Source organism: Petaurus breviceps, unplaced genomic scaffold (genome assembly GCF_028583685.1).
Source record: "Petaurus breviceps papuanus isolate PSGF00001 unplaced genomic scaffold, PetGlider_PUasm1.0 90865, whole genome shotgun sequence".
Taxonomy (NCBI): Eukaryota; Metazoa; Chordata; class Mammalia; order Diprotodontia; family Petauridae; genus Petaurus; species Petaurus breviceps.
The window spans coordinates 7,070,157-7,090,331 of NW_027187367.1; the positions used below are offsets into that span (position 1 = coordinate 7,070,157).

At 39.3% G+C, this 20,175-nt stretch overlaps 2 protein-coding genes across 5 annotated transcripts in view; one reads left to right on the forward strand and one right to left on the reverse strand.

Annotated features, from left to right (window-relative positions):
* Positions 1 to 3,630, forward strand: part of ITPR3 (inositol 1,4,5-trisphosphate receptor type 3) — a 126,131-nt gene extending 122,501 nt beyond the window's left edge. For all 4 annotated transcript variants that reach the window (XM_069073470.1, XM_069073471.1, XM_069073468.1 and 1 more), the window contains 2 exons: positions 362 to 523; positions 1,619 to 3,630. In XM_069073470.1, coding sequence (XP_068929571.1) covers positions 362 to 523; positions 1,619 to 1,687 — 231 coding nt within the window. In that variant the 3' untranslated portion in view covers positions 1,688 to 3,630. The remainder of the gene's footprint in view (positions 1 to 361; positions 524 to 1,618) is intronic.
* A 273-nt stretch (positions 3,631 to 3,903) lies between these two features.
* Positions 3,904 to 20,175, reverse strand: part of UQCC2 (ubiquinol-cytochrome c reductase complex assembly factor 2) — a 38,098-nt gene continuing 21,826 nt past the window's right edge. The window contains exons 2-4 of the mRNA XM_069073476.1: positions 6,651 to 6,725; positions 5,882 to 5,951; positions 3,904 to 4,084 (exon numbers count right to left, since the gene is read on the reverse strand). Coding sequence (XP_068929577.1) covers positions 3,987 to 4,084; positions 5,882 to 5,951; positions 6,651 to 6,725 — 243 coding nt within the window. The 3' untranslated portion in view covers positions 3,904 to 3,986. The remainder of the gene's footprint in view (positions 4,085 to 5,881; positions 5,952 to 6,650; positions 6,726 to 20,175) is intronic.

A 20,175-nucleotide genomic window follows, 5' to 3' on the forward strand; every position in this document is an offset into this window, starting at 1 on the left:
AGCCATGATTTTCCTGGAGGAAAGACATCTAGTATTTTTTGTTGAAGAAGCCTTTCCTTCCAGCTTTTGCTGGGCTTTGGGCTACATAATATGTGTGAGGGTAGAAGCAGTGCTGTCAACAAAGGTCTTCAGAAATCAGTTTAAAAATAAGCTTTGCCATAGACACAGTGCTTTGGCCCTTAATGACAAAACCAGCCATGCCAGGAAAGTTCTGGGTTGATAGCAACAATTAATTGGTCTATTCACCCTGGCCAGTGACTTTGCAGGGCTAGAGTAAAGTTTCTTTTTTTAGCATCCCTTCCAACTTAGTTTCCCCCTTCCCCAATCTTATTGACCTTATATTGCTTGTTCTTTATTTCAGAACAAGAATCTGGACTGGTTCCCTCGAATGAGAGCCATGTCACTGGTCAGCAATGAAGGTGAAGGAGAACAGAACGAGATACGGAGCCTTCAGGACAAACTCAACTCCACCATGAAACTGGTGTCTCATCTCACCTCACAGCTCAATGAGCTCAAGGAGCAGGTAAGAAATTTCCCTTGTCCCTATCTCCCCTTTTCACCCTCTCTGACCATTGGGAAGCCTTAGACCAGAGCTCTGAAGACTGAGCCAGTCTCACAGAGTCGTCTCTAGGCCATAGGTAATTTCACCAGTGCACAATTCTATGCTGCCTCAGTCCCAATCCATTCATGTTAACACTCCTTGTCCACCTTCCTATACACTGAACTGATCCCCCTTAATTCTAGAGCCTTCCCTCTGTGGATTATTTTCAAATTATCCAGTATAGAGAGCTTGTTTATAAATAGTTTACATGCTGTCTCCTCCATTAGACCGAGATTCTTGAGAGTAGGGATTATAATCTTCTGCCTTTGTAGCCCTAGTTCTTAATGCAGTGCTTAACATTTAACAGGCATTTATATTTATTGTTAATGTTTATTGGCTGACCGATATGGTAAACATAGACTTGCCTTCACCATATAACCTTACTTTAAAGGTTCATAGTTATTTATTTGGCCAGGTCTGGTCTCTGGCAAAACTGTAAGTCAGTCAGGGACAATGTTGTGATCTAGGCCTTCTTCCTGTTAAATGTCTATCCTGTAGTCCATGTGATACCTTGGTGGTGTGTTGTGGATGTGTATGTAAGGTTGGTTTGGCAGGTAGGGATTAACCTGGTAAGGGTTATTTGCATTTTAAAAAAGGATTCTAAAAAGAGAGAGCTGCTCTTTGCAAACTAGGGCCACTCTGTCCCTCTGTCTGGGAGGATATAAATCAAAGACCTCAAAGGCTGCCTTATCTGGAGCAGGGGCACTTAGCTGAGAGCATCTTTTCATATGCCTGGGTGCCTTTAGGTACTGGGCACAAGCTGGTGTACCTAGCTGCATAAAAGTTGTGGTTTGTGACCAGCTGACTTGAAGGAAAGAGAGCAAAGCTCCCTGGGGTAGGTGGGGTTTAGTCACCTCCGAACCTTTCTGAAAGTCCAAGGGGGAGGGGCAGGAGGCATCACTTGTTCAGCAGTAACAAAGAAACAGACATCAAAGAGCTAGTTCTTTTAGCAGAGGCTCACAGAGCACAAAGGGCACAGGGCAGCATCCTGATGGAAACTGTCTTATCTAATTCCAGATGACAGAGCAAAGGAAGCGCAGACAGCGTATGGGCTTTGTGGACGTCCAGAACTGCATGAGTCGCTGAGACTGCCCTTCTCCAGAAGAAGGACTGAAGAAGGGGGAGTGTTTGTTCGGAGAGGATCCTTACTGCAAAGAAATGCCCTGGCTCTCTCCTGCTTCCTATTGGTGGGATGGTCAACCGCTTAGGCCAGGATTCAGACTCAGCAGTGGCTCCCTCACTGTCAGGGATCCCGGATGGCAGAAGCTTTGACCAGCAACAGGGGGAGGGAGACTCCTAGCTGACAGTCCAGTGAACAGTTCTGGAAGTGAAGCTGTGGAAATCCACCAGGAGTCAGTTTACCTTAACTGCCTTAGAGGAAGATAAAGCACTTGGGAGCTTTATCCCTTAATACAATAACTTTAAAATTCATTTTTATTCCTCTACGTGGGTGATTAGGAGTGGGTCATTCTCTTTATCTCCAGGCACTACATTTTGGTAGCTACATGCCTCAGGGGGAGGTAGCATGAATACTGTTACTAGTAATTTTAGGGCTTCATTATTTAACTTATTCCAAGTGCGCCATTCTGACTCAGACCTGCCCACACGGTTGTCTCACCCACCATGCCTCACATCTACTGTAGATCTCATTTTTCTCCAGGATGCTGCCTTCAAATCCTGGGGCAGTCACAGGCGGGCAGTTTCTCCCTGCCACACCCCCCATCAAATATTCACAATGTGGGTGGGTGACCTAGAGATGACAAATTATTGCTCTTATCTAGTTCTCCTTGATTCCTTTGGAAGAGATTTTCTCCTGGTCTACAGTAGAAATGGCAGATCTCTGAGGTTTTCTGGGAAGGGCTGGTTTGTACTGAGTGGCTTCCCCCTCCCCCCCCCACCCTCCTGGTGTGATGTTTTACAGAATTCTTGAGAATTAATTTGTTAATTGCCTTAAATAAATTAACAGAAATCAAATCTTGGTTTTAAAATTAGGCTTCTTATACTTGTCAAAGGTTAGTTGGATTAAAATGGGTCCTTAGAAAGAGGGAAAGGCAAGTTCAAACATTTTTCTAACTGGTTCAACACTTGTGATTAAGGGACTGTTAAAGAGGTCCCCTTAAAACCAACGCAGCATCTTTGACAAAGATTTGGTCATTTCCAGTTTCTATTCGGATTTAGAATGAGAAGGGATTTTAGATAACTTATTTAACTGTACACATCTTACACTTACTAACTTACACAAATAATATTTGGGGGGGGGGTTGTGACTTGCCCAAGGTCACACAGCTAGTGTTAAGTGGCTGAGGCTGGATTTGAACTCAAGTACTCCTGACTCCGGGAGGAGTCCATTCACTGCACCACCTAGCTGCCCCCACAAATAATTTTTATAGAGAAGAAATTAAGCCCAGAGAGGTTACAACTACCTTAAGTAACACTAGTAATAAATAGCAAAGCTGGTATTCAAATCCAGTTCCTGGCTCCTAAGTTGATTTCTTTTTCCTCATACTACATTCCTGCCTATATAAAGCTATGCTATGTGCTTCCTGACCTCACTCTGTTCTTGACAGAAGGCAAAAGTAGAGAACTCTGGGAAAATACACACACACACACAAACATGCATGCATATATATGTATATATGTAAACTATATAAAAACAATATTAGTCAATTCTGTGTATTATCAATGGCTAAGCTGCACAGGACAATAAGGGGTCTTTATATATGTCACCTCCCACTCTGCTTTATTTGGTCTCCCACATATAATTATGAAATTCATAGCAATTGGAGTCACTGGTCTGACTAAAGCAACAGTAAAGTTTTACTTTTTCAACTGATGTCAAATTGGTTTTGCTAAGGAATGAACCTTTGGTCTTTACTTGAACTAAAGCATTCTCCCAAAGTGCTGAGCTTCATCACATCATATGTTGCCGTCCCCTGGATGGGCTGTTGTTGCCTCTTCCATTATCAGCCTATTCTCTGCTTCTTCACTTTAGCTGCCACAACGAAACAAGTGTGGAAGTCTTGCCAGGGGACAAAAAACCAAATATTTATGAGGTGGGGACTCCCAGGGCAGTACAGGAAGCACTCTTTTCCAAGTCTCCCTTATCCTCACCAACATGCCCAGAAAAAGATCCACTTACTTAAGACTGGGGTTTCCTCCTGAGATTTTTCTCTGATATAGAGTAGACCCTGACAACATTTAAATACAGCCTCTCCATTCCCCTTTCAGATTAAGACTGTTTCAGCCAGGAGCACTAGGCTCCCTTTAGAGGTGTCAGTCCACAAAGAGGATACAAACCCACATTTAGCTGGAGGGAGGGACAGTTTTATTCTTGGCAATATACAAGGCTTCACACTTATGTACATGGGGAGGACAAAGACACAGGCTATTCCTTAGTCTTCTCATCTGGACTCTTGGTGGAGAACTTATCCTGAAGTTTTTTCCATAAGCCTTTATTCAGTTCCTTAAATTCTTCCAAGGTATCTACAAAAGGGAAAAAAAGAAAGGTAGAAAAGATCCTAGAAGGAGAAATTCATTAAATAAGCTATCACTAAGAATTTACTTGCAGGCCTTTGCAGAATAAGCCTCAACTTATTTATTATGCCAGAAATGTGTTCCTGAAAAGTTAAATTTAAAATGAAATGATAGATGATTGAAATCAATGTGAAAAAGGTTCCTTCCAGCTTTAAAATACTATGATTATAACATGTTTTGTACATTCTGATTTTCATCTCTTAGGTTTGTTCAAAAAGAGGTACAAATACATACTGAAAGAGGTTTACTAATAGGCCATAGCTACACTTAAGAAAGGTGTCTTATCTGTCCACTAGATGGACTGTTAAGACTTCTTTTCATTCTGAACAGACTTCCAGTGTGTGTGTGTGTGGGGGGGGGGGCATTCAGCAAGCTTCATCCACAAAATGGCCACAATGTCAAGTTTGGTGTGACCATAACTTTTCAGAAAATTTTTCTAAACCTTAAAATCCTAGTGAGAGCTAGAGGCAGTGTAGGCAGATGGTAGGTAATCTTCTCCCACATGGTCTTACCCTTCATTCTTGTCCTGCTTTCCCATCACTTGTATTAACTGTCAAGTGTGTTAATAAAGAGTAGGCAGCAAGCGTGAGCCTTTAGAGCTCATTTCCTTTCTAATTTTAAGTTCAAACTTGGCTCAAACTCTCCAGGGTCTACACAGTGACACCCATGTAATAATGCTGGTAACCAACTGTGCCCTGTGGTATTTGAATAAACTTACAGACTCCAAAAAAAGATATTTCTAATAAAGTAGTACCAGCTGGCTAAAAGATCCCAATACTCAGGATCCAGAGTATTGTTATCAATAGAGTAGCCAGAGCATTGTTATTGAGAGAGCAGTCAGAGAATTGTTATCAACAGAATAGGTGATGAGTAAAACACAGTGAACATAAGAACCAACAAACTTTGGCACTGTACGCTTCCAAGTCAGGGCAAACCCATGAAGTGAGTTATCATTTACTTGGTAGAGGATAAAATGCTTCTGGAACCCCAATTCCTCATCCTCCAAAGGCTGGAGGCTAACAGTGCAAAAGAAACATATTGTCTCCAATGCACTATCTGGTACCTGTGAGGAAATGAAGGTAACTTCGAGGCCCTGATTTCCAGAAAAGGTTAGCTTATTTTTGTATACAATGTCTCTAGCAATAAAAACAATAATTTTCCAGAATCTCTTTACCTCGTCCCTTAGGACCTGTAGACAAATGAAAGAAGGAAGCAATGAGAGTAGGGGTTTGTTCACTGGAAATATCTTCTAAATGTCTCTAAAACACACCTAGTCAAACCTCTATCCCACAGCGAGTGTCCCTTGGGTTAGATAACTTTAGGAGGATAGCCACAGCTACTTTTCTTTAATGGCTTTAGATTCTTTTTTCCCTTTAACCCTCACTGTTTATAAAACCCCCTTAGGACCACAAAAATAAAATTATTTTCTTTTTACCCCAATTTCAACTACTTCCATGTGGCAAAATATATTGCCCTGTCCCCTGCTGTCAGGTTTCTAATTTAATGGGACTAAAGATGAACTTTCTTTTAAAAAATAACATCTTTGACCTTTATCTATACTCTAGAGTCAAAAAGTGTTATCCTGGGAACTCCTTAGCATCAGAAATTTCCTCTGGGCCATGCCACAGGACTTTACATCAAAGTGAAGCTGTTTCATTAGGCAAGTGCCCCCTCGCCTCCCCTCCACCCCCACTCAATCAGAATTATTTCCAAACTGATAAGAAATGGCATTTTTTATTTCATTACCTGTAGCTAGTACAACCCTGCATTCTTCCACTGTCAGTCCACTGAAGCCGGTGTCTCTTGGGCGTGGATACTTCCCCCCAAAAATTGAAAGAAGAGTTAACCAATATTGTTGCACTTTATCAACCCCCTGGGAGGTTTTGCCCATTTAACCATATTCTACTATAGCTGCTGAGAAGCTCAGGTAATATTCACCCCTGGAAGAAGAGTGACACTTTAAGGTCAAAAGACTCCTTCAATAAAATGCCCACATTGATTGGCCCTACTTGATTTAGAAAGGGGAGCCTTTTCTCACACCACTGGAATTTTGATTCCAATGGAATAAAATAAGAATGGAGTGAAATAAGCAAATTATATGCAAGTATCAATTTGGAATTAAATTCCACAATTTTCTCACTATTTCAGAAATTGCCAATGATCTTAGATGGGGAAGTTCAGCTTAGCAAACTTCTTTTTTCCTACATAATAAAAAAAAGTTCCCATAATACTAAAGGGCAAATAATTAAGAGTTAAGTATCTTTTTTCAAGTACCCTCAAGCTTCAAAAATACATTAGCATACAAATAACTGATTTTTAGAAATAATTACAAATCATTCTTTCAAAGGTATATTAGACAACACTATTAGCTTCATTTGAATTAATGAATGCATTTAGTTTCAACAAAACTGATTTATCTCTAAAAATCTTCCATAATTACTACTAGTTTCCACTTCATAGATTCCCCCTCCCCACCACAAAATGAAATTCAACTGCTAACCCATGGCCTACTCACTTTGTGTTTGTAATAGTTTGAGTGAAGTCGTGCTAAGCTCTCGTACATCTGGTCACAGGTCTCAGGCTCAGCAATCTGAAAAATAAAATATTCAAGGAGATGAGCACACGAGCTCCATGTGCCATCCTATATTTCAGAAAATGAAGCAGGAGGACAACCTGTATAAGGTAAAGAAGATGCTTATCAATAGACAAGCTCACAGCCAGAAAACAAACAGGAAGAGCACATATTTTGGCCTGTAGGTCCTTGTTAGGGATAATCTCTTCAGGGATGTTTTCACTTCTTCACCCCTACTTCCGTATCTTATTTCAAAATTCAATCAAGTAACCAAATAACAAATATTTATTGAAAATCTAGATGCTGTAGGGAAATTTAAATAAATATAAGATGTGATTTTAATACCTTACTAAATATGCTGATGGGGAGGCTAGATGGCACAGTGAATATAGCACTGGTACTGGAGTTGGGAGGACCTGAGTTCAAATCCGACCTCAGACATTTAACACAACTAGCCGTGTGACCTTGGGCAAGTCATTTAACCCCAATTGCCCTGCCCTCCACCCTCCAAAAAGCAAAAACAAATTAAAAAAAACATGCTGATAAAGAAAAGAGCATATGAGGAAAGAGTCCATTGATTAGCATGGATAATAAGTATTAGAGGAGCTCAGAGGAGGAAAGGACCATAGTGGCCTGGGATGGTCATACAAACAAACCTAAGACTGGAAGGCACCTCATAGGTTGCTTAATGCAATCCCTTCAATTTGCAGGCAATGGGCTCTGAGACCTATGACTTGCCCAAATCTAACACATGAATCTAGATCTTGGGATTCCAAATCTAGTCCTTCCAGGGTAGTGGGCTTCTATTAACTAGTATAGACCAAAGTAAGCAAAACCAAGATAATATACATAATTATACACAATTACCACAACAATGCAAAGGAAAGCAAGAATAAAAGACATCAGAATCCATATCAATGCAGTGATCAATCTTGACTCCCAAGGACTGAAAATGAGGCATACTTCCCTCCCCTTGGTAGAGAGGTACATTACAAGTACAGAATTACAAGCACATTCTCTAGAGGTGATCAATGTGTCTGTTTTGCTTATCCTGTATTACCAGAGAAGGCTCTGGCAGACAAGGGGGAACATTGTATTGGGAAATGATAGTACTGTTTAAAAACAACAATAACAATGAAACAATAAAAAATTCTACTCCAATGCCTCATCATGGCATGGAAGTGACTTTGGATTTTTAAAGGCTATGCCAGTTGGAAACAAGTTCTAGGAAACCTAAGCTGGAAAGGCTTCAAGAGACTCACCATTAGAAGGTTTACCACCATATAATTGATTTTTTCTGGTCAAATAAATCCAAGATTCTCTATATAATTAATGATAGGAAAGCCACCATTGTTTGGACTTAACACCTCAGTACTTGATATACTGTGTGAACAGGTAGAAGTGACACTTAAGAAAACGAAGTCAGGAAGCATGTGGTCCCAAGTACATTCAAAAGAAAGCCATTCTGGGAGAATTTAATTTTGAAAACAGCTAAGAAGCAATTTTCAAGATATCTCAAAGGAAAGATGCCATATTATTGGGGGGAGGGGGGGGAGTAAATTGTTACCAAAAAAAGGCAACCAAGGAAATTTCAAACTACTGATTCATATTCCTACTTTCATCTCTATAGAATATTTATGAGAATCACAAACAAAAATATAGAAATATCAATGATGAAATGAGAATGGAGCATGTAGGTTTTCAAAGGCAATATAACATCTTCAAAGTCATACATGGAAAGTTATTACATGAATCCCTCTATATTGTTTCTTAACAACAAAAAATTGATTTGGTAAAGCAAAACTGACTTAAAAATTATCTTCTAATAAGATTTCATCCATGTACATGTTAAAATCATATAAAAATGAAAGATACTACTCCCAGAGATAGCATTTATTTGATTAAAAATAGCAAGTAAGTTAAAAAACAAGGAGATGTACACATGCTCACCAAAAGTCCTTGCCATTACTATAAGAGTATGTGTCCTAAGCACAGTTCATATAGAAGAGGGATTCCTTATATATATGGTCAGATCATCCAGATGCTCCTGTAGATGACAATATGCTAGTTGTATCCAAAACTACTGGATCTCCTTAATCAAAACCATGACCCTTTAAAACACTCTAAGCTAACAATCTATAGAGAAAAAGTTAAATAGATGAAGCATGCCCATTGCTAAAACTATGACATCCAGCTGACCAGGCAGTCCCTTGAGTTAGTTACTTAGTACATATATCTTGACCAGACACTGCAGATAGACAAGTGAGTTAGATCCAGAACTAAATAAGGAAGACAGTGGGCTGTACCGAATTTGAGAAACTGTGCAGTTGTTTCAACCATTCAAATAATAACAACTCATTTATATACTGACTTGAAGGTTTACAAAGCATTTTCCATTAACTCTGTGAAGTACGTAATAAAAATATTATCTTCATTTTACATATGAGAAAACTCAAGCTGTGGGAAGTCAAATTACTTACCTAAAATGATAGAACCAAAAAGTATTAAAACAAGAATTTGAACCCAGGCCTTTCTGATTCCAAGTACAGCACTCTTTAAATTAAACTAAGTTGCTCCTTGACAAAACAACCCTTTATTTATAACACTGATATTCTCTTGGTGCGGCTACATAAGTCATAAACTATGGAACACCATAATCTCTGAAGAATAAGAAAATGTGGGGGACCCTTAAAAATAATGGAGAAAAGAATAAGAAGTATAAGCAGTATATCATCAATAATTACTTGCACCTTAATGGCATTAAACTGTCATATTTCACAAATATGACAGGACAAGGAGGTAGATGGGGCATGCAAGATGGAAGAGAGATAACAACAGATGAAGTCTGGAGTACTACACTAGTACCCTAGAAAGTGATACACTGGACAACTCATAAAGAAGACTTTAGTATAGAATGTATAGATGCTAAGAATCATAATTCTTGACAATTTACAAATATCAACTCAACCACTGATGCATTTAATATATATTACTTGTCAAAGCAAAGGAGACAGTCTCTAGATAGAGGGTGTGGGCAACAGTGTTAATGCCTGCAGAGAAATTCAAGGATGATGAGGAATCAGACCACTGGATTTAGAAAGTAAGAGATTACCAATGGTCCTGGTGAGGGCAGTTTTAGTAAGGTGCCCAGAAGTCATAATGGATAGAGAAGTGAGTGTTGATGGTGAGAAAGTAAAGGCAGAAAAAGTAGATGATTTCCCCCCACCCCACACACAAATTTTTAAGTAAAAGAAGGAGATACATGGAATGATAGTTTGAGCTGGCAGGATTGAGTGAAGATTTTTAAGGATAGGGAAGACCTAGGTGTAAGTGTTGGCAGAAAGGAATAAATCATCGGAAAGGGAGAGATTGATGAAGTGATAAGAGGAAATGATAGAAAAAGCTCTCAGTGGAGATGCAAGAGAATGGGATCAAGGATTCAAGGTAGAGGGGATGACCTTGACAAGAAGAACCACTTCATCAAGGACTAAATAAAGGCAGGGAGGAAAGGATGGGTGAAGATACAGGGAGGATTTGAGGGAATAGGAGGAATACTGAGGGAAAAGAAGGAGTTCACAACAGAGAGACTCACTTTTGGAGTCAAGAGGGAAGAGAGAATGACAATGACGAAGAAGGTCCAGAAAAGCTACTGAAAGGAGTGGAACAAAGAGTCAATAAGAAAAGAATAAAAAGATTGCCATGTAGTTGTGATAGCCTAATTGAAATTATATTATCATGGATTTACAGTAGACCTCATCAGTAGTGCTAACTTCCTCAGGATTATTTAGTAGCTATTGTGATAGTAATGGCAATTAAAGATTCCCCTGTATTGGCTTGGTTTTCAAATTGATTGTATTAAAACCCAGAGCTTGTTAATCCCACCTGTGGGATGGACTTTTTGATGTGAAAAGAAAGTCCTGAACTGGGAGGAGCTGGTGACCTAGATTTGGAGAGACAAGAGAGAGGCGGAAGTTCTTTTTGGAAGCAGCACCTCGTGTAGAGGGAGAGACTAAGAGATTGCTGGTGGCCGCTTTGAATTGCCCTGGACTTTTGAGACCTGCCCCCTGAGCTGCCAAGGACTGAGGAGACATGGCTGTTTTGCTGGTACTTTGTCTGTCTGTTTTGATGTTATTTTGCCAGATTTGTCCACTGGTGAAAGACTGTCCTGTTGAAGAAGTCCTGGAACCTGGCATTTGGTTAAGAAGGCCTGAGACTGTCCTGCAGACAGAGAGTGAATACTGTCCACTGGTGAGGGACAGTACTGAGAGTGAATACTGTCCACTGGTGAGGGACAGTACTGTTGTTGCAGGGGTCTGGAGACTGTCCGGCAGACAGAATGAATACTGTCCACTGGTGAAGGACAGTGCTGTTGTTGCAGGGGTCTGGGAGCCTTTCTGTTGGTTTAGAAGCCCTGAAGAAGGATTTTCTTGTTGTATGTTTACAGAAATCCTGGGAGAGGGCTTTGCTAATGTGTTCAGGGGTTCTAGGACTGTTCTACAGACAGAGGATAAATTCATGAAGGGACTGGCAATGTATCTTATGGCCTTGCTAAGCCTTGTCTCCCCAGGAACTAAGATTGCTGAGAACTTGCCTCGTGTCAAGATGAAGAAAAGACCTCCATTTGGGTATTAAGTGCTGTGTTTAAACTTGATGTAACTCTGGGGTAGATTCAATTGTGATCCAGGGGTGGGGAACTTTTGACCTTTTTGTGTTCTATGGTTGAGCAAATGAATGTATTTTACTTATGTTTGGAAACTAATCTCCATTTGAGAAGAGGGGCTTTGTGGTGGACTTAATTAAGGTATAGCCTAGGGGTGGAGAAGTATTTGGAACAGAGACTTTGTAATTGATTGAATGATTGGAAAGTCCTGGGGTGGGGTAGGCCTTGGAGATGATTTAATCACACTTAGTAAATGCTGTATTTTGAATGATGTCATGTTTTGATCTTCTCTGTTCTGGGTTTGTTACTGAATAAAATAGAGAGCACCTATGCTGGTATTTTGAACCTGGGAAGTTGCCTTTGCTTGGTATTACATTACACTATGAAATAGAAACTTAATGGAGGATGTGACCCAAGGTTGAAGCTTGGCTAGGCATGGGCCAGCTAAATGGATAAGGGGATAGCAATTTGATGGTAGAGGGCATTATATAGGTAAACTACTTAAGGAAAGGGTTACTATTGTACTAAGGCTGGAGCTGCAATGATGGATTGAAAGAACTAAAAGGGATGGAAGTGATGAAAGAAAGATAGAAATTAGAATAAGAAAAAAAGAATTTCAGATTTCAAAAGTATGGTAGTGAATGAATGAATGAGCATTAATTCAATACCTACTCTGTGGCAGGCACTGTGCTAAATACTGGGATACAAATATAGAGACAATACCTGCCTGTCAAAAAGCTTACATTCTAAGAAAAGATTCTAATGCATATGGGGGAGTGGTAGCCAGGAAAAGAGAAGTGGAAAGTGGGAGGGATGGTACATGAGGATTGCAGTGGCAAATGATAAGACAGCTTGGGTGGACAACTTGTTGGGATGTGAAAGTCATGTATGGTCTGGAACCTACCAGTGAACAGATATACTGGGCTAAGAAGATACATACTCTAAGTCACCAGTCCTCTGGGTTGGACTTCAGGGTGGGGGCTCCAAAGACAAGCAGATTAATTTCCCCAGAATCTGGGGATATAGATTCTGAAATTTAGAGTATGAAAGCAGGGATAAGGTATATGTAGTGAACGCCTTGAGAAAGGAAGGAGAATCGCTTGGAGTTTTGTAGATGATTTCAACAAAGATTCAGACAGGGTGATATAGATGGACAGAGCGAACCTCAAAGGAAGAGAGGCTGTTGAGTAAAAGGAGTCAGAAAGAGAATCTTGACAGTACAAATGAGTTCCTCCTACTGGCCCAGTGTGTCAGAAGGCATGAAAGAAGGAGTGACTGACAGTGAACAGGGAATGCAATATCATATAGAGAGGGGAAGGTTTCCAGTGTGAGGTCATTTTGTCTCAGTGTTTCAAGATGAGCCCTAGCAAATGGACCACCTCTAAAATAACTATTATCAATTTTTTCTTACTATAAAATACATTTTGATTGATGTATATATTTTTAAAGAACGACATCCCTTGTTATACTAATGTCTATTGTAGAGAAATTTTTCAAAGAATTTGACAAGTTTTCCAAACTAAACAATATATACGTTGATATCTAGTGATCTCACTGTGAAGGTAGGTATACAGGAAGACAACAAAAACTTTGCTGGAAAATATAGTTTGGTATCAAGAATGAAAGAGGCCAAGGCCTGTAGATAAATGGTATCAAACTCAAACAGAAACAGGGTCACTAAATTATATATAAGGATCCTTGCAGGCCACATATCAACATAGAAAACCATATATTAACATTATCTATGTTCCATTAGTTTTCCAATTATACTGTAATCTGGTTCCCTGACTTGAAGGAATTGCCAGACACAGGTTTGCCTCTGTGTAGATTACTCAGATGCCTCGTGCGTCTACATCACGAAAACTTTCTAAAAGAAAAAAAATTAGAAGGCACTGGATTTGGAAAGTGCTCAACATCACAGAAAATAAAAATGTCTGTGTCTCAAGGAACAGGAAAGGACTGGTAACAGATTGCAGAATCACAGAATTTGAGAACTGGAAGGAACCCAGGAGACCACCTTGTCTAACCTATATCTGAAAGGAATCCCTACTATTAACATAGCAAATAAGTGGTTGTTTGGCCTCTACTTGAAGACTTCTAAGGAGGAGAAAATCCACCACCTCTCAAAGACACTCATTCTGTTGTTGGACAGCTCTAAACTGTTAGGAAGTTCTTACTGCACAAAGCTCAAACTGGCTTCATTGCAACTTCAATGCAAAGCTCCTGGTTGGGCACCCAGGGACCAAAAAGAAGAATCTAATGCTTCCTCTATATGACAGCTCTTTAAAAATCTTAGGATATGTCCTTAAGTCTTCTCTTCTACAAGTCAAACATGCCCAGTTCCTTCAACTCATCTTGAAATGACTCTGACTCAAGGCTTTCTCATAAAGTCTCTCCAAGTTAGTGACTCCCTTTCTAACCTGTACTGACCAGAAATGAATAAAATATTTCGGCTGAGGTCTGATGAAGTTAGCATGTGGTGGGACTAACCTGGTCCTGGAAGTTATACTCTATGTAGGTAGCTAGGTGGTGTAGTGTGGATAAAGCACTGAGTTTGGAGTCAGGAAGAACTGCATTCAAATATGGCCTTAGACACTTACTAGCTGACATATATGACCCTGGGCAAATCACTTAACCTCTGTTTGGCTGAGTTTCCTCAACTGTAAAGTGGGGATAAGAAGGGTACCTATACCTCCTAGGATTATGAAGGTCAAATGAGATAATGTTTGTAAACCACTTAAACTTAAAAGCACAATGCCTAGCACATGATAGGCACTTTGATTCTTCCTTTTCACTGCAGCCCAGTATCACATTGGCATTTTTGGCTGTCAAATTATACTGATGACTCATACTAAGCTTGCAGTCCACTAAAACTCCTAAATCTTTTTCATAAACAAATGCTAACAATGCTTCCTCATCTTGCATTTTTGAAGTTGATTTTTTTTTTGGACCCAAGTGAAAGGCTTATTTACCCTGACTGAATTTCATCATTTTAGATTTAGTCCAAGCTCTAGCCTATCAAGATTCTTTTGGATCCTGACTCTTTCCATCCAGTGTGTTAGATATCTGCAAATTTGATGAGCATATACTATCTATGCCCTTTATCCAGGTCACTTATAAAAATATTAAATAGCACATGGTCAAGTAAAGATTCCTGGGTACTCCACTGGACACCTACTACAATGCAGACACTGAACTATAACTACTCTTTGAGTCTGTCCACCCACCCAGGTTTGGATACATCTGATTATATCAACTAACATCTTTCTATCTCCTCCACAAGAATAGTATAAGATTCTTTATCAAAAGCTTTGCTAAAATTATAGGTAAGCTATCCACAGAATTTTCCTAATCTATTAATTTAGTAATTCTGTAAGAAAAGGAAATTAGTTTAGTTTGTGATGACCTGTTCTTGATGAAGCTATGCTGGTTCTTTGTAATAACCAGCTTCCATTTCTAGACATTTACTGATCATCTATTTAATTTCACTTAATCATTTCCCTATTTAAATAATTCATTTAAACATTTCCCCAAGTCAAGCTCACTGGCCTATAGTTTGCAGATTCTATTCTCTTTGCTTTTTGAAAATCAATACATTTGCCTTTCTCCAATCTTCTTGTACACCTCCACTGTTTTCCATGATCTTTCAAATATCACTGACAGTGACTCAGCAATTGCATCTACGGCTTCTTTCAGATTACAGTTTATATTGGTCAAGTGACTGGAATTCAGCACGTGTTACTTAATGCTCTCTTATTTTCTCCTTACTTGAGTTATCAACTCCCTTTTGGTTATTTCTAGTATAATGGTCATTTCCCCTGGCAGAGAAAACAGAAACATAATAATTGGTCGGCTCCGACTTCTTGGTTGTCATCTATTCTCTTCTTGTCTGCCCTGAATAAAGATCTTCTTTTTTCCCTAAGCTAAAAATCCTTTTCTGTTGTCTTTGACTTCCCCTACCATCTTAGCTGACTCTGATATTTAGCATTCTTGACATTCTCTTTACAAGACTGGGCCATACTCATATTCATCTTCTACAATGTAGTCTTGATTAGTAGGTTGATGAGTTCTCTGTGTATCTACATCAGTTTCTTCAGACAAACCCCATCTTTTTTCCTCAATGGAACTATTTTTTCCTTTGTGTATTCAGAATTACATTCTTGAGCATCTTCCATCACACTCCTGGGCAGCCATTCCCTGAAACAATTTCGTTCATGAGATCCTGCTCATTCTCTGATATGCTTGCAAGTCAAAAAATTATCAGCCATTCTGGAGTTGGGAGAAGGAAGTGGAGAGAGAAGGGGGGAGAGAAGGCAGGGGGCGAAAGAGAAGGAGGGAGAGGGGAAGAGAAAGAGAGGGAAAAGGGGGGAGGGAGAAGGGAGGGAGGGAGAGAGAAAGGAAGAACTGGTTCTAGAGTAAGAGGACTTGAGTTCAAAATCCACCAGTGATACTACTTGTGTGACCTGAGGCAAGTCACTGAATCTCTTTGGGGCTTGGCTTCCATATCTGTAAAATAAGGGAACTGGAATAACTGTCTTCTGAAGGTCCTTCCATTTCTAGATCTGTTATCTTTAAATGATTTAGCATTTCAAACAAAGGACAAAGTGTAAAGAGGTGAGACAGTGTATATAATTATGGCTTTATCCAGAATAAGTTTAAACAAGCTGTCAAATATGAGATAGAAAACAAAAGAATTTTACTTTATATGCGATCATCATTTCTTAGAAAAGTTTAACCAATACAAAACAGCTGCTACAAGTAGACCAAAAGAGCCTAGAAAATGCCTTAGCCATCAAACATTTGCTCTCCTTGTTAAGTGGAAAGACATGTTAGCCAAGGGCAATACTAGCTTAGAATACAAGCTCATTTGGAAAACACTGAGGAAGATGACAGAAAATGATGAACAGTGTTGCTTCACAACCACAGAAACCACTGAGCAGAAAACATACAGATAATTTTGTATGAGAGCCTACTAGACCAGGTCATGCAGGCAGCATTTTTAAATGAAAGTGTGAGGATAAAAAATAGATATGAAATGGAAGGAATCTCTACCAGTAGCATTTCTATAGGTGACCTAGTCTCATCAATGACAACAATGGAATCATTACATTTATACCCTAACAACTTGTGATGCAATATAATGAATTTTGGAGTCAGATGCTGTTTTGAGATAAATTTTAATTCTGAACTTAAACAGCACTCCCTTGCTGTAGCAGCAAGCACCCCAGCGTCCCCAAGGTCGCTGCCACCACAGGTTCTTGGATCTGCTTTGTTAAAGGAAAGAAACTCAAAATGGGTTAACAAGCTTACTTTAATCAGTCATAGATGTATCATTTACCTAGTTCAGGGGAAAAAAGGTCAGCACTCCGAACTTCAGAATATACAGACAGAATTATCAAGACAGAAACAGATCAAGTAAACAGATATCCAAACTGTCCAACTATTACATCCATACCAAACAACATCTGGGTTTCAAAGCCAGGGGGCTCTGGACAACAGCTAGCCCAGAGTTTCATCAAATCACAGAACACTTCTCAAAGTGAGCCCCAAAGCAAAGCTACACATCATGGCTTATATAGCCTTCTCCTGGCTCAGAGAATGTAACAACCTTCTGGATGCACTGGCCAATTAAGAAGTATCTACTGAAAAACAAGCCTCCCACCCCAGGCTCCAGGTGCACTTTAGCCTAGGGGCAGGGAAGATCTTTAAAATTTACATTCCCATTACACTTACTCACCAAAGCATTTCCATTTCCATGTACAGCATAACACAAAAAAAGGACTGTATATGAAACCACAATCCCCATTTAAAACATCATACAAAAAATTCAAAACATTACTCTTTCTCTCTCTCTCTCTGGCCCTACACTCACTTATACTATCAGTAGGTAGATAACATACTTCATCATAGAGAGACGTGGCTGATTATTATACTGGTTGGAGTTTTTAAGTCTTTCAAAGTTGTTTTTGTTTACAGTGTTGTTGTCCTTGTACCAACTGTTCTAGTTCAGCTCACTTTATACTCCATCAGTTCATCCTACCCAAGATTCTCTTATCTCTTTTGCTAAATCTTACAATGCAATAATATTCTATTATAGTTACATGGCACAATTTGTTCAGCCAATCCAACAGGTACGTCTTAGATTCTAATTCTTTTCTTTTCATCCAATCCATTACCTTCCCTCCTTTTTTTTTTTTTTTTAAGCAATCGGGGTTAAGTAACTTGCTCAAGGTTACACGGCCAGTTATTTCTGGGTGTGGTGCTGAGTGTCTGAGCCCGGGATTCGATCTCCAGGTCATCCCGACACTGGAGCTGGTGCTCTTACTCGCTGTGCTACCTGGCCACCCCTTCCCTCCTCTTTCAAGATTAAGAAATTGGAAAAGACCTGGTTCTCAATTTGGTTTGAGAGCACTGACCCATTCTGCTAGTTACTTCTTTGGTGACCTTGGGCAAATCACCAACTCTTTGGGCCTTAGTTTTTTTTTTTTTAAAGCAATCGGTGTTAAGTAAATTGCTCAAGGTTACACGGCCAGTTATTTCTGGGTGTGGTGCTGAGTATCTGAGCCCAGATTTGAACCCCAGGTCATCCCGACACTGGAGCTTACTGGCTGTGCTATCTGGCTGCCCCGCCTTAGTTTCTCATTTTGAAAAAATGAAAGGGTTAGACTAGATCAAGAGTTCTTAACTTTTTTTTGTGTCATGGATCCTTTTGGCAGTCTGGTGAAGCCTATGCTCCCCTCTTTTCATAATAATGCTTTTAAATGCACAAAATAAAATACAAAAATGACAAAGGAAATTAATTATATTGAAATAGTTATCAAAATATGATCTTTGAGAGCTCCTCTATCTCCAATTCCTATGACTCTATAATCTGAAGTACTAAGTGAGGAAGTGTTTATGATATTTATAAGATGAAGTTAGGAAGAATATTTGCACCTATCAAATATATTTTTAAAATTTGGACCAGACTGACAAGGGATTCTAAGTAAGGAAAGTTCCTTTAACAAGGCAACTTGTACCCTTAAAGAGTTGCCTAATACAGTGAAATACAACATTCAAACACTCAGTGATCAATTTTCAAGTGATCTCAAAATGGGGTATAGGCATGGGGAGACATGCCAAAAGAATGGAAATAATTATAGGTAGTAGCTTACCTGCTCCTCACCCCCTAAATGGCAACCACGAAGACCTCACTAACTACCAAGCTTAATTAAGTACTTTTCATTTTAAAATGTTTTCCCATAAAATATTTAAAGAATGGCAATGGCTTATGCATACAAAGCCCTTCCCCTGAGAAGAGAAGCAAAGCAGGTAGGACTTCAAAGAAAACAACCTACTTGCAATAACAGACAACTAACTGAGAATATAGGAATATTTTACTTACCCACTGTCACTTGTTTGTTGCTTTACAAAAAAAAATTTCACTTGGTAGAACAAAGTACCAATTAAAAAGTTCTCCTTAAATAAGTCATCCCCCCAAGCACGGTAAAATAACACATAATTTTATTATAGCTATAACTGACATGAGTTTGTTCGACAAGCGACTGAGTATGAAGATACACCAAAAAGGATTAAATTAGAAAATATGCTCATCTAAAGCACTCACTAGTGTCGTGGAGGATATTCTCTTTCTTTTCTCTCATTTGGTGGCCTTATTGGTCCCTTTGGGTTTAATTAGCATGTCTGTGCAGATAACTGTCAGATCTATATAAGCAGGCCCCCTTTCTCTCCTGAGCACCTGTTGCTCATTTCCAACTATCCACTGGGCATTTCAGACTGGAAGAACTAGCCACATCAAACTCAACATGTCCAAAACAGAATTCATTATCTTTTCCCTCAAATTAGCTCCTCTCTTCTGATCTTGCCTATTTCTGTAAAAGGCACCACCTTCCTTTTAGTCACCCAGATTTAAAATCTAGGCCTTATTCTCTCCTCACCTTCCTTTACTCTATATCATAGCCAATCAACTGACAAAACTAATCTTTTTTACTCTTCAACATCTCTTGCATCCATTCCCTTCTCTCTACTCACAAAGCTACCTAGTTAGGGTCCTTCTGACCTCTCACCTGAACTATTGTAATAGTCTCCTAACTGGTTTTCTTGCCTCAAGTCTCTCTACTTTAAACTCATCTTCCACACAGATGATAAAGTGATTTTCCTAAGGTACGGGTCTGACCTTGTCATTCTCTAAATCAATAAACTTCAATGGCTTCTTATTGCTTTTAGGATCTAATATAAGCTTTTATAGTCACTTACAACCTGGCTCCAACCTATCTTTCCAACCTTATCACTCCCCTTCCTATACTTTACAAAGCGGCCAAATTGACCTTGCTGTGCCTCACATTCGACATTCCATTTCTCATTTTGTTGTTTTGCACTGTTTGTCCCCTGACACTCCCTCCTCACTTCTGCCTTTGAGTATTTCCTTCAAAACTCATCTCAAATGTCAGCTTTTACATGGAGCCTTTCCAGATACCCCTAGCAACAGACCCCTTTAATTACATTGTACTTATTTTGTGTATATTTTCTGTCTACTTATATATGTACATGTTGTCTCTCCCTCTAGAATGTAAGGTTCTTGAGGGTAAGGACTATTTACTTTTACCTTTGTGTTCTCATTGACTGACACCCATTGAGCTGTTTATAATATGTGCCCACTGATTGATCCTAACCTGAAGGCTTCACTATTGATGGTGAAGTTTTCTAAAGGCTGCTATCTACACATCTGCTTATGGCATATTATTAATTCCATCAAGCCCTAGACCAATGTAGAATCTCCTCAATGAAATATATAATTGATTAGTTACA